This window comes from Engystomops pustulosus, chromosome 11 (assembly GCF_040894005.1).
Source record: "Engystomops pustulosus chromosome 11, aEngPut4.maternal, whole genome shotgun sequence".
Lineage (NCBI taxonomy): Eukaryota > Metazoa > Chordata > Amphibia > Anura > Leptodactylidae > Engystomops > Engystomops pustulosus.
In genome coordinates, this window is record NC_092421.1 from 85,204,379 (window position 1) to 85,219,465 (window position 15,087).

The following is a 15,087-nucleotide window of genomic DNA, read 5'->3' on the forward strand; positions in this document are numbered from 1 at the left end:
GATGTGCGCCCCCCCCCCCCCCAGCAGGGGATACCACCCCACAGGCTACCTACCTGCACTAATTCATGAAGGTCTCAGCTCATGGATGTGCGGCCCCTCCAGCAGGTGATACCACCCACAGGCTACCTACCTGCACTAATTCATGAAGGTCTCAACTCATGGATGTGCGGCCCCTCCAGCAGGGGATACCACCCACAGGCTACCTACCTGCAGTAATTCATGGGGGTCTCAGCTCATGGATGTGCGGCCCCTCCAGCAGGGGATACCACCCACAGGCTACCTACCTGCAGTAATTCATGGGGGTCTCAGCTCATGGATGTGCAGCCCCTCCAGCAGGGGATACCACCCACAGGCTACCTACCTGCACTAATTCATGGGGGTCTCAGCTCATGGATGTGCGGCCCCTCCAGCAGGGGATACCACCCACAGGCTACCTACCTGCAGTAATTCATGGGGGTCTCAGCTCATGGATGTGCAGCCCCTCCAGCAGGGATACACCCCACGGGCGACCTACCTGCACTAATTCATGAAGGTCTCAACTCGTGGATGTGCGGCCCCTCCAGCAGGGGATACCACCCACAGGCTACCTACCTGCACTAATTCATGGGGGTCTCAGCTCATGGATGTGCGGTCCCTCCACCAGTGATACACCCCATGGGCGACCTACCTGCAGTAATTCATGGGGGTCTCAGCTCATGGATGTGCGGCCCCTCCAGCAGGGAATACCACCCACAGGCCACCTACCTGCAATAATTCATGGGGGTCTCAGCTCATGGATGTGCAGCCCCTCCACCAGGGATACACCCCACGGGCTACCTACCTGCAGTAATTCATGGGGGTCTCAGCTCATGGATGTGCGGCCCCTCCAGCAGGGGATACCACCCACAGGCTACCTACCTGCAGTGATTCATGGGGGTCTCAGCTCATGGATGTGCGGCCCCTCCAGCAGGGAATACCACCCACAGGCTACCTACCTGCAATAACTCATGAAGGTCTCAGCTCATGGATGTGCGGCCCCTCCAGCAGGTGATACCATACCACAGGTGACCTACCTGCAGTAATTCATGGGGGTCTCAGCTCATGGATGTGCTGCCCCCCTGCAGGGGATACCACCCCATAGGCGACCTACCTGCAGTAATTCATGGGCCCCTCCAGCAGGTGATACCATACCACAGGTGACCTACCTGCAGTAATTCATGGAGGTCTTAGCTCATGGATGTGCTGCCCCCCTGCCGGAGCTACCACCCTACAGGCTACCTACCTGCACTAATTCATACTTTTATGTTTTATGTGTTTCCGACATCTTTGTGAATCTGTAGCTTCTGTTTGTGTTTCTAGGGCAGTTTCCTGTAAGTTTTGTGGAATCTCTGACCGTCCCAACTATGAAACATGGAGAGAAGATGTACGTCAGTGTTAGTGACTTCACATCTCATGAGCCAGGAGCTCTCTGCCTCCAAAGAGGTGAGGACTTTCCCCAAAAAGCTTCACACTGTAACTGTCTGTTTTTGTGCAGCTGTTCTCTATTGTAGATGATATTAACTCATTTTAGAATTGGTTAGGATTGTCCCCCTAAGGCCCTCTTCCCACTGCTATTCATTTAATTCATTTACCTAATCCATAGAGAAGCCTATGACGCTAAAATATTTCCCCGTTTACCCTACTATAGAAACATCTTTAGATTTGTTTGCATTCAAAGTCACCAGCAGAGGGCACTCTCAGCTAACATATCCCCAAATCAATATATGAGCAGTTTTTTTGAGTTTGCTCCATATGAAGATGTAAATATATGTCATTTATTTTAACCTGTTTTTTTTTTTTTTTAATTCTTGTCTTGTTTCAGGGGATTTGGTTGTGTTGGAGGGATCCTTGGCTTCTAGCTGGTTGCAGGGTCGAAACTGTTGGGGTGCAAGAGGCTTCTTCCCGCTGTCATGTGTACAGGAGTTCTTCTTGTCCTCTAGGAGCCGGCAGCTTTGCCAAAATGCAACCATAGAGCTCCCCAGTTATGCCATTGGTCAGGCACAAGCAATAATGGGCCTTTCTGCGCAGCTTGAAGAGGAGCTAGACTTCCGGGAAGGAGACATTATTATAATAACCGGGGTCCCGGAACCTGGTTGGTTTGAGGGGGAACTTAATGGAAGAAGAGGAATTTTTCCAGAGGGATTTGTGGAGCTTTTGAGTCCTTTAAGAGTTCCTGACCATGGACTCCCCTCCGATGAAGAACAAGAGGATTTGGTTCATGATAGATCACCTGGGATAATCATTGAGCAGGACAATGAGAAGATTATAGAAGGTGAGGAGCCCGAGGGGACATTTGCTGTTGCTCTCTACAGATTCCAAGCAATGGAGCAGAGAGAACTTGACTTTGATGTTGGGGACCGGATTCGGATAATCAGAACACTGGAAGATGGGTGGCTGGAGGGCGAATTACATAGAAAACGAGGGATTTTCCCTTATAGATTTGTAAAAATAGAGATTAAGGAAAAAATAGAGGAGCCACCAGTCAATTGTGACCCTCCCATGAGTTATCTGGACATGTCTTCTACTCCGGAAGTCAGCGGAACAGACCCACATTATTGGGATGTCCATTTAGACAATCCATCACCATCATCCACCACTCAAGGAACTCAAGAGACAAGGGCAGAGAGATACATTAATATCAAAGATGTAAGACCAAGCAATTCGGAATCAACCAACGACTCTTCGGCAAAACCCCAGCTACCTCCTCGACCCCAGAGTAAGAGTCCTCCATCATCACAAACCCCAGTGCAAAGGCCAAAGGAACACAATGCATTTACAACTCAGGTCAAAGACAGAAGAAGTAGAACCAGTTTATCCAATGGAGCTCAAGAAAAATGGTCTTCGAAGAAGTCTTTGTCTTTAATGACGACCGATGATATTTACCCAGCTGAGGATAGTGTCAGCGAAAGGTCAAAAAACAAAGACCGAAAAAATAGCCTTCCACTCCAAGATGTTGTGCACTGGGTGGAGGACCATAGAAGAAAACCAAAGAATAACTCAAAGGAAAAATGTGACAAATCAGGTTCGTGGTCAAGCATGTGGCCAACTGGACGAGAAAGCCCGGCAAATGATAACGCTGGATCTGATTTGATTGACCTGGACTCCAAGCTTACAGAGCAGCTTTCACAATTTGAAAAGAGTCTCTCTAACCCTCGGAAGAACAGTAACAACAAAGTGTCTCGACATTTTTCCATACTGGAGTACAACTCTGAGACTGACATAATTCGGGGATCTCCACAGTTGGTCAAGCATCAGAAATCTCCAGAAAAATTATTTAAAGTTATGAGACCTCCACCACCACGTCCTAACCCTAGACCGAATTCTTCTTCCAAGTTGAATTCTTCTCGATATAATGTCCCTAAATCCAGTCCCCATTCTTCTCATTTATCTCCAAATCAAAACCCACAGAGAAACGAGTATGTAGATAATTCTCCTCCAGCCCTTGCTCTTCGACCATCCCGACCTGCCCCCCTGCCGCCACCCAATAGCCAAAGAAACACTCCATCTCCGAAACCCCTTCCTAGACAGGATACCACACCCAACGACAACTTTTTAGTGTCGGACATCCCAGATTCGGTGGACGCCCCTGATGACTTAGAACAGGTAGATCAAGGTTCCCCATGTCCCTTTTTGCTCTTGAAAATAGAAGAAGTGGAGCGGGAACTTGAAGTGTATAGAAACACCCGTGAGGAGCTTAGTCAGATGCTTGAGGATGAAGACCAGGATGACATGACCAGAGCTGAGACCATCGAAAATTTGGATTTTTGTGACTCGAATATTGAAAGCTTGAACCTGGAACTACAGCAGCTGAAAGGTGAGGTGTATATTGGTTTACTCTTGATAATGTCTGCCGAGTGCCCCGGTAAAATGGTGTTAGGCTTCTAGAGCCACGTGCTGGAGACCCTCCTGCCCTACATAGCAAGTCATGGTGCTCCGTCTTTTTCCCGTATCCAGTGCAGTACGGTGGCTCACGTGTGTGCGCACCATACTGCGTCCAGGCACCGTAGCCTTAGTAGAATCTAAACTTATCCCCAAATGCATAGTTTTTTTTTCTTTTTATAATATTAGGACCACCACAACGGGGCCTCTTGTCTGGTCGGATGGGGACCTCACAGACCGGTAGATTTGCCCACAGATGTTTTTCGTTACTTTATTATTTGATAAGTTTTTCTGGTTGTTTAGTGCTACTTCTCCAGGTGCATTGTGGTTGTTCTGCCCATTACCCCAATAAAGATACAAAGGTTTTGATGGTAGTTAGTGATGAGTGACAAGTGATTGTCCTTTGGATTTGCTGGGTGTATGTTTTCTGCTTCCTTGGTTGTAATGTGGGGAGACGCGTCTTATTGTGATCTGTTCAACATATTGTAAAGGACAGAAATAAGAGTTATCCATCAAAATTTTTATATGAATTTTATAGATTTAAACTTTTTGTTCCAAATGTATCATGTTGTAAAAAATAGAATGTGCTTTGCAGCTGCTGCTTGACATTGAGTGCGGCTCCTGGTAGAACTTATGCTCCATTCATGACGTTCAAATGCTAATTTCTATAAATGTCACACCGATCCTTTTTAATTACATGAATATATACCACTGCACGTCTATTGAGGGCCACATGCTGCGGGTTCCATCAGAATTCTAGTACATGGAATTTTATGAACTATACTTCCAACTGCACCCCAACAAGTCCCACCCGTGGCCGTACACATCTGGGGGCCATAGCGGACGCCGCAGCGCACATGGTATAGGGGGCCCTGTGGCTGAGGCCAGAAGGCGGTAAAGGGGTGAAAATAGAATGGGGGCAAAAGAAAAATAGGTTTGGGGGGGCTACAGAAAGGGGATATTTTAAGAGAGGCAAGCAAAAAAGGGCAATTATAAGTGGTGGCTCCTAATAGGAGAGCATTATAATTAGGTGCCGAGGGTAAAGGGGGCATCATAGTTATTTGGGGCCACTTACGTTGCATTGGGGCTATACATTTATTTTATGATTATGTACAGACTGGAGGGAGGAGCCTTTTGATTTAGCTGAAATTTTACATATTCTTAAAGAGGATTGTCGCCTATTGTCAGTCGCTTCTGTCCCCAAAACATCCATTGAGTAGAAAGAGTCAGGACACCTGAAGATGGTGATGGCTCTGTGATCTGTATGGCCGATCCATGTCGTTTACTGTGCAAATAATTCTTTATTTTACTAAATCCTTGGTATTGGTGAGAACCTGTAACGCGCTGTCCTGGTGGTCCCTTCTGGAGATCTTGGAGGGTCCATACCGAAGGCTTTATAAGAAACACTAGGCCTCGTATTATGTGCAGCCACAAACCCTTCTGCATCCAAGTTACATCTGAATAAACGTGAAGCGTCTCCCGTCCAGAGGCAGTGACTGGGCTGAACTATTCAACTTCCACCACAAATCCTTCTTTTCTGTTCTCCTTGCACTTCTTGGCCCTGGTCACACCCAACGCTGTTACTGCAAACATGAACCCGGCTCCGACTTCTCAGTTCCCAAAACCGCAGAGAGATTACGAAGTGTGACTTATAGACACGTCTATAGGAGCCGCGAGTTGTCACATAGGCCGAGTCTTCCTCCAGAGAGAACAATGGCCCCAAAATATACAATGCACCTGTCGCTAAGGAGCTGTCACTCAACTCCTGAATGACATCTTTGTCCTGTGATACAATGTTATGTCTGACACTCATCGTACAACCTGCTCCGGACTCGCTGGGTGTCAGGCCGCTCGTCATTGATTCTCTCCAATGCCATTATCAGAATATCCGGAAGATCCTCTTTAGAGTCTGTGATATTTGGGTGTTCTCTATCACGAAAAGAGGGGTCCTCTATCCCCCAACTGAAACTGAGTGACAACTTCATTCAAAGCTTCTGGAACTGATGAAGGTACCCGAGCTGTTACCTGCCATCTCCATATATCCCATAGATATGCGGGTACAACATTCGCCCCATTAGAATAGGCACAAGATGCCCCCATTAGAATGGGCACAAGATGCCCCCATTAGAATAGGCACAAGATGCCCCCATTAGAATAGGCACCAGATGCCCCCATTAGAATAGGCACAAGATGCGCCCATTAGAATAGGCACAAGATGCCCCCATTAGAATGGGCACAAGATGCCCCCATTAGACTGGGCACAAGATGCCCCCATTAGAATAGGCACAAGATGCCCCCATTAGAATAGGCACAAGATGCCCCCATTAGAATGGGCAGTTGGAGGACAAACAGTGGGACCCCAATTTATAAAACACTTCCCACCCATTGACAGGGATTGTTATAGTTGGGTAACCCCCTTCACGGTCAGATTCCTCTTTGGGTTGGTTGGTGCCCCATGCCGTACTTCTCATTGAAACCTGCCCCCGATAAAATACACCACCGGGTGCCCAAATAACAATCCGAATCCTTGAAATAGAGAATGTAGATGACTTTGGGCAAAAATATGGCATTGGGTTTGAAAGTCGTTGAGGCCGTTGCGTTTGTGGGACCTGGTTGCTCGCTCTACGTGACGTCACAATAACACTTACACTAGGATGAGGATTGCGCTGGAGACTTGGGGTGGAGTCACGTTTGATGTTATGTAAGATCTCTGCTGCCTGTCATAGGTGGTGTGATACACGGGAATACTATGTGGCTACACGAGAGCTCGCACTGCTATTCATCCCCAGCAGTCACAGATCTCTGACTCCTCACATCGTGATGTCCTCCAGCGTCCAGGTTACACAGAGGAACACAATGTCATGTACAGACCCGGTGACGCCTGTGGTATTTCTATAGTGTGTAATAATGGATGTGGACAACATGTATGTGAGCACGGAGTTAGGTATGTCATGTATGAGGGGGATCAAGGGTTAATGAGGGTCCGGGTTGCTATAGGGGGGCATATAGAAGGGGGATATGGGGGGGTCTCCACACTCCCTGCTAGATTATGAATACATGTAGATTGTGGATTTGTATTGTATTGCATTTTGTTTGCTATAGGTCAATAATTCCGATCATTTATTGCAAAAAAATAAGGAAATTTTGGTAGTAAAGAGTTAAAATATCAGAGTATATAACGGTGTAAAGCGCCGGGCGGGAGAGAGATTCTCCTAAGAGGAACAGACCCTGGGAAGAGATGGATATAACATTTTTACTAGCTCATACCTCGTTTACACCACTGGGGGGCGCTAGTTTTGCGACTACTGGTGTTAGGGGTATTGGCGCAGCTGGTTGTCGAGGATCTGACTTTAGAAGAAGGTTCATTGTTCGGCTTTCCAGGTTCTGTAAGAGGAAAACGCTGGATAAAGGGCGTTGGTGATCAGTTATAATGTGGGATTTGTGCTTTTATTTTGATAGGCGGGTTATTTGGCATCTAAGAATCGGCCATAGTGGGGTCAGGTAGTCGGTAGCCGGGGTTTAGCAAAGGGAGAAAAGCTCCTGCCGCGTAATTATATTGACACTGTCCTCCCAGCAGGCAGAAGTGGTGCCATGTGATGCTGTGTCGAGGCATCATGGGATTTATAACAGACAGCACGGAGATAGAGAGATTTTAGTGGTGTCTGTTCACACCTGCGTTTGGCAAGTTCCATCCCACTTTACAGACGTTATAAATAGCGGAAAAAATATAATTGAAAATATCTAAATATTAGCAGATGCTAATATAACAGAACTTAACGGAAGATACATTGTAGTCTATGGGGAAAGGGAGGGACACGGAAGATACATTGTAGTCTATGGGGAAAGGGAGGGACACGTAACATACATTGTAGTCTATGGGGAAAGGGAGGGACACGGAAGATACAATGTAGTCTATGGGGAAAGGGAGGGACACGGAAGATACATTGTAGTCTATGGGGAAAGGGAGGGACACGGAAGATACAATGTAGTCTATGGGGAAAGGGAGGGACACGGAAGATACATTGTAGTCTATGGGGAAATGGAGGGACACGGAAGATACAATGTAGTCTATGGGGAAAGGGAGGGACACGGAAGATACATTGTAGTCTATGGGGAAATGGAGGAACACGGAAGATACATTGTAGTCTATGGGGAAAGGGAGGGACACGGAAGATACAATGTAGTCTATGGGGAAAGAGAGGGACACGGAAGATACAATGTAGTCTATGGGGAAAGAGAGGGACACGGAAGATACATTGTAGTCTATGGGGAAAGGGAGGGACACGGTAGATACACTATAGTCTATGGGAAAAGGGAGGGACACGGAAGATACATTGTAGTCTATGGGGAAAGGGAGGGACACGGAAGATACACTATAGTCTATGGGAAAAGGGTGGGACACGGAAGATACACTATAGTCTATGGGAAAAGGGAGGGACACGGAAGATACAATGTAGTCTATGGGGAAAGGGAGGGACACGGAAGATACATTGTAGTCTATGGGGAAATGGAGGAACACGGAAGATACATTGTAGTCTATGGGGAAAGGGAGGGACACGGAAGATACAATGTAGTCTATGGGGAAAGAGAGGGACACGGAAGATACAATGTAGTCTATGGGGAAAGAGAGGGACACGGAAGATACATTGTAGTCTATGGGGAAAGGGAGGGACACGGAAGATACACTATAGTCTATGGGAAAAGGGAGGGACACGGAAGATACATTGTAGTCTATGGGAAAAGGGAGGGACACGGAAGATACAATGTAGTCTATGGGGAAAGGGAGGGACACGGAAGATACATTGTAGTTTATGGGGAAATGGAGGAACATGGAAGATACATTGTAGTCTATGGGGAAAGGGAGGGACACGGAAGATACATTGTAGTCTATGGGGAAAGGGAGGGACACGGAAGATACATTGTAGTCTATGGGGAAGATCTTCTATTCTCCCTCCAATTTCTGGCTTCCGTTATTCTCTCCTAAAACGCACCATGTAACCGCAAGACCCAACACAAATGGGAATTGGGCCGAAATTGTAGGAAATTGGAAAAATTTATTGTGTTTTTTTTAATGGAAATCACTAGATCTCTGCAGGTTTGGGATTTCTTATGCTGGTGATCGGGGACCGCGCCTTACAGGACCGTGCCGTGCAATTCCACATTAACCAGTTATATTTGGAGACATAGTATAATTTTTTTCCTTATATTATCGGACGAGCCCAGTCTGTGGGGATTTTGGACATGTTCCGCACCTTGCAATGAATTTTCCAGCCAGTACAATGTGGAGGATTTAGAAGCCAAGTTCTCGCATCTCCGCTCTACATTCCTCTGCCGGACGTGTGGAGGGGTCGGCTCTTCCGTGTCCCGCTCCGTCGCTTGTGACTTGTCATTTCTTGTTCTTTTCTTATCTTATTTAACTTTTTATTGTGTGTCCAAACTTTCCTGGCTTTTATCTGGTGTATTGTATGATACAGAGGTGTATTCCAAGATCTGGAACCTGGCGGGTAAGTTGTTCTGTATGTATTTGTAGTGTCCCTGTTACACAATGCAGCCATAATACTGCTGTGTGCATGATGCCCCTGTATAGTGGTGTCTATAGTCACCTCTCCTATCCCACTGTCCATATGGAAGATGGGGGTTAACAGAAAATTTCACTGAACTTAATGAGTGGATTGTTCCCCGAACTGGTGGATTGGTTACATTTCACTGTGTAATTGTTATCCAAGCAATTCCCTTATTGAAAGCGATCTGCAGTTTTGACCATGCAAACTTTGAAGACATTGGGGCACATTTACTAAGAGCAGTGCAGTGTGTACTATGTGCAGTGTGTACTATGTGCAGTGTGTACTATGTGCAGTGTCCTGTGTACTATGTGCAGTGTATACTATGTGCAGAGTGTGTACTATGTGCAGTGTCCTGTGTACTATGTGCAGTGTCCTGTGTACTATGTGCAGTGTATACTATGTGCAGAGTGTGTACTATGTGCAGTGTCCTGTGTACTATGTGCAGTGTGTACTATGTGCAGTGTAATGTGCAGTGTGTACTATGTGCAGTGTGTACTATGTGCAGTGTGTACTATGTACAGTGTGTACTATGTGCAGTGTGTACTATGTGCAGTGTACTATGTGCAGTGTATACTATGTGCAGAGTGTGTACTATGTGCAGTGTCCTGTGTACTATGTGCGGTGTGTACTATGTGCAGCGTGTACTATGTGCAGTGTGTACTATGTGCAGTGTGTACTATGTGCAGTGTGTACTATGTGCAGTGTGTACTATGTGCAGTGTCCTGTGTACTATGTGCAGTGTATACTATGTGCAGAGTGTGTACTATGTGCAGTGTACTATGTGCAGCGTGTACTATGTGCAGTGTGTACTATGTGCAGTGTGTACTATGTGCAGTGTGTACTATGTGCAGTGTGTACTATGTGCAGTGTCCTGTGTACTATGTGCAGTGTATACTATGTGCAGAGTGTGTACTATGTGCAGTGTCCTGTGTACTATGTGCAGTGTGTACTATGTGCAGTGTGTACTATGTGCAGTGTGTACTATGTGCAGTGTCCTGTGTACTATGTGCAGTGTATACTATGTGCAGAGTGTGTACTATGTGCAGTGTCCTGTGTACTATGTGCGGTGTGTACTATGTGCAGTGTCCTGTGTACTATGTGCGGTGTGTACTATGTGCAGTGTGTACTATGTGCAGTGTGTACTATGTGCAGTGTGTACTATGTGCAGGGGTCCTGTGTACTATGTGCAGTGTATACTATGTGCAGAGTGTGTACTATGTGCAGTGTCCTGTGTACTATGTGCGGTGTGTACTATGTGCAGTGTCCTGTGTACTATGTGCGGTGTGTACTATGTGCAGTGTCCTGTGTACTATGTGCGGTGTGTACTATGTGCAGTGTCCTGTGTACTATGTGCAGTGTGTACTATGGGCAGTGTCCTGTGTACTATGTGCAGTGTGTACTATGTGCAGTGTCCTGTGTACTATGTGCAGTGTGTACTATATGCAGTGTACTATGTGCAGTGTGTACTATGTGCAGTGTCCTGTGTACTATGTGCGGTGTGTGCTATGTGCAGTGTGTGTACTATGTGCAGTGTGTGTACTATGTGCAGTGTGTGTACTATGTGCAGTGTGTGTACTATGTGCAGTGTGTACTATGTGCAGTGTGTACTATGTGCAGTGTGTGTACTATGTGCAGTGTGTGCTATGTGTAGTGTCATGTGTACTATGTGCAGGGTCCTGTGTACTATGTGGTGTGCTGGGGCCGCCAGATTCAGGATTTTTGCTGCACGTTCTTCATGAATCTGGTGCCCCCTGCACTGCCCGGACAGTTTACACTAGAAAGAACATAGAAAGTACGGCAGAAAACTGGTGCAGAGCCTTTAGTAAATGTGCCCCATTGTTCACATCACAAAGGGGACAGGCCATGCAGCAGATCAAGCACAGAACACAGCAGTGTGAGGACACTCCACCAAAGCTACAATCCTGGAATATATAAATCCATATTTCACAGTCCTGCTTCTACTAACTTCAGTCACAAAGGTCTGGTTACACAGATTTCCAGGGCATATAACACGGGCTGGAATTTTGTATGGTCAAAACTGGTGATAAATTCAATTTACTGATGCGCCATTAATTGAAATATATCCTCCTGTGCTCCTCAGCGTCCATATCATGTGCCATCTAGAACGTGTCCCCTCCTGATGGCTCGCTAGGACGCCACATGGTGCGGCACAGAGCGCAGCGCAGGGTGCCGTACGGTGCTCTGCACATGGAGTCTCTGCAGAGATCAGTCATATAATGAGGCTGACACATGGGGAGCACATGGCTGGGGGAGACCTGCAGATGTAGTGTCACAGCTTCTCCCACAGGCCCGGGCTCTTCGGACCCCCGCACTGTCTGCTGGCCATGAATGTACAGACAGGTCGTGACTTGAAGTTATACAGTAGTTTCTATACGGATCTTGGATTTGTAAGGTTCTAAGCTGGTGGTGGTGCAGGTGCAGGTTTAATAGCTCACGTTATACCGCCATATAGTGCTAAGATAGTATACAATATACAGCACATATACTGCCAGGATAATACCTCCATATACAGCCCATATATTATAATACCGCCATATAGTGCTGAGATAGTATACAATATACAGCACATATACTGCCAGGATAATACCTCCATATACAGCCCATATATTATAATACCGCCATATAGTGGATAGTATACAATATACAGCACATATACTGCCAGGATAATACCTCCATATACAGCCCATATATTATAATACCGCCATATAGTGGATAGTATACAATATACGGTACTTATAGTGCCAAGATAATATCTCCATATACCGTCCGTATAATACCACATATAGCACTAACACCATACCGCCATATACAGCCCATATAATACCACATATAGCACTAAGACCATACCGCCATATACAGCCCATATAATACCACATATAGCACTAAGACCATACCGCCATATACAGCCCATATAACACCACATATAGCACTAAGACCATACCGCCATATACAGCCCATATAATACCACATATAGCACTAAGACCATACCGCCATATACAGCCCATATAATACCACATATAGCACTAAGACCATACCGCCATATACAGCCCATATAATACCACATATAGCACTAAGGCCATACCGCCATATACAGCCCATATAATACCACATATAGCGCTAACACAATACCGCCATATACAGCCCATATAATACCACATATAGCACTAACACAATACCGCCATATACAGCCCATATAATACCACATATAGCACTAAGACCATACCGCCATATACAGCCCATATAATACCGCATATAGCACTAAGACCATACCGCCATATACAGCCCATATAATACCACATATAGCACTAAGGCCATACCGCCATATACAGCCCATATAATACCACATATAGCACTAAGACCATACCGCCATATACAGCCCATATAATACCACATATAGCACTAAGGCCATACCGCCATATACAGCCCATATAATACCACATATAGCACTAAGACCATACCGCCATATACAGCCCATATAATACCACATATAGCACTAAGGCCATACCGCCATATACAGCCCATATAATACCACATATAGCACTAAGACCATACCGCCATATACAGCCCATATAATACCACATATAGCACTAAGACCATACCGCCATATACAGCCCATATAATACCACATATAGCACTAAGACCATACCGCCATATACAGCCCATATAATACCACATATAGCACTAAGGCCATACCGCCATATACAGCCCATATACCACATATAGCACTAAGACCATGCCGCCATATACAGCCCATATAATACCACATATAGCACTAAGGCCATACCGCCATATACAGCCCATATAATACCACATATAGCACTAAGACCATACCGCCATATACAGCCCATATAATACCGCATATAGCACTAACACCATACCGCCATATACAGCCCATATAATACCACATATAGCACTAAGACCATACCGCCATATACAGCTCATATAACACCACATATAGCACTAACACCATACCGCCATATACAGCCCATATAATACCACATATAGCACTAAGACCATACCGCCATATACAGCCCATATAATACCACATATAGCACTAAGACCATACCGCCATATACAGCTCATATAATACCATATATAGCACTAAGGCCATACCGCCATATACAGCCCATAAAATACCACATATAGCACTAACACAATACCGCCATATACAGCCCATATAATACCACATATAGCACTAAGACCATACCGCCATATACAGCTCATATAATACCATATATAGCACTAAGACCATACCGCCATATACAGCCCATATAATACCACATATAGCGCTAACACAATACCGCCATATACAGCCCATATAATACCACATATAGCACTAAGACCATACCGCCATATACAGCCCATATAATACCACATATAGCACTAAGGCCATACCGCCATATACAGCCCATATAATACCACATATAGCACTAAGACCATACCGCCATATACAGCCCATATAATACCACATATAGCACTAAGACCATACCGCCATATACAGCTCATATAATACCCCATATAGCACTAACACAATACCGCCATATACAGCCCATATAATACCGCATATAGCACTAACACAATACCGCCATATACAGCCCATATAATACCACATATAGCACTAAGACCATACCGCCATATACAGCCCATATAATACCACATATAGCACTAAGGCCATACCACCATATACAGCCCATATAATACCACATATAGCACTAAGACCATACCGCCATATACAGCTCATATAATACCACATATAGCACTAACACCATACCGCCATATACAGCCCATATAATACCACATATAGCACTAAGACCATACCGCCATATACAGCCCATATAATACCACATATAGCACTAAGACCATACCGCCATATACAGCTCATATAATACCATATATAGCACTAAGGCCATACCGCCATATACAGCCCATAAAATACCACATATAGCACTAACACAATACCGCCATATACAGCCCATATAATACCACATATAGCACTAAGACCATACCGCCATATACAGCTCATATAATACCATATATAGCACTAAGACCATACCGCCATATACAGCCCATATAATACCACATATAGCGCTAACACAATACCGCCATATACAGCCCATATAATACCACATATAGCACTAAGACCATACCGCCATATACAGCCCATATAATACCACATATAGCACTAAGGCCATACCGCCATATACAGCCCATATAATACTACATATAGCGCTAACACAATACCGCCATATACAGCCCATATAATACCACATATAGCACTAAGACCATACCGCCATATACAGCCCATATAATACCGCATATAGCACTAAGACCATACCGCCATATACAGCCCATATAATACCGCATATAGCACTAAGACCATACCGCCATATACAGCCCATAAAATACCACATATAGCGCTAAGACCATACCGCCATATACAGCCCATATAATACCACATATAGCGCTAAGACCATACCGCCATATACAGCCCATATAATACCACATATAGCACTAAGGCCATACCGCCATATACAGCCCATATAATACCACATATAGCACTAACACAATACCGCCATATACAGCCCATATAATACCACATATAGCA

At 45.3% G+C, this 15,087-nt stretch overlaps 1 protein-coding gene across 2 annotated transcripts in view; it reads left to right on the forward strand.

Moving 5' to 3' along the window:
- DNMBP (dynamin binding protein) overlaps window positions 1–15,087 on the forward strand; it is a 105,624-nt gene that overhangs the window by 52,308 nt on the left and 38,229 nt on the right. For both annotated transcript variants that reach the window (XM_072130058.1, XM_072130057.1), the window contains exons 3-4: window positions 1,339–1,461; window positions 1,841–3,832. In XM_072130058.1, the coding sequence (XP_071986159.1) occupies window positions 1,339–1,461; window positions 1,841–3,832 (2,115 nt within the window). The remainder of the gene's footprint in view (window positions 1–1,338; window positions 1,462–1,840; window positions 3,833–15,087) is intronic.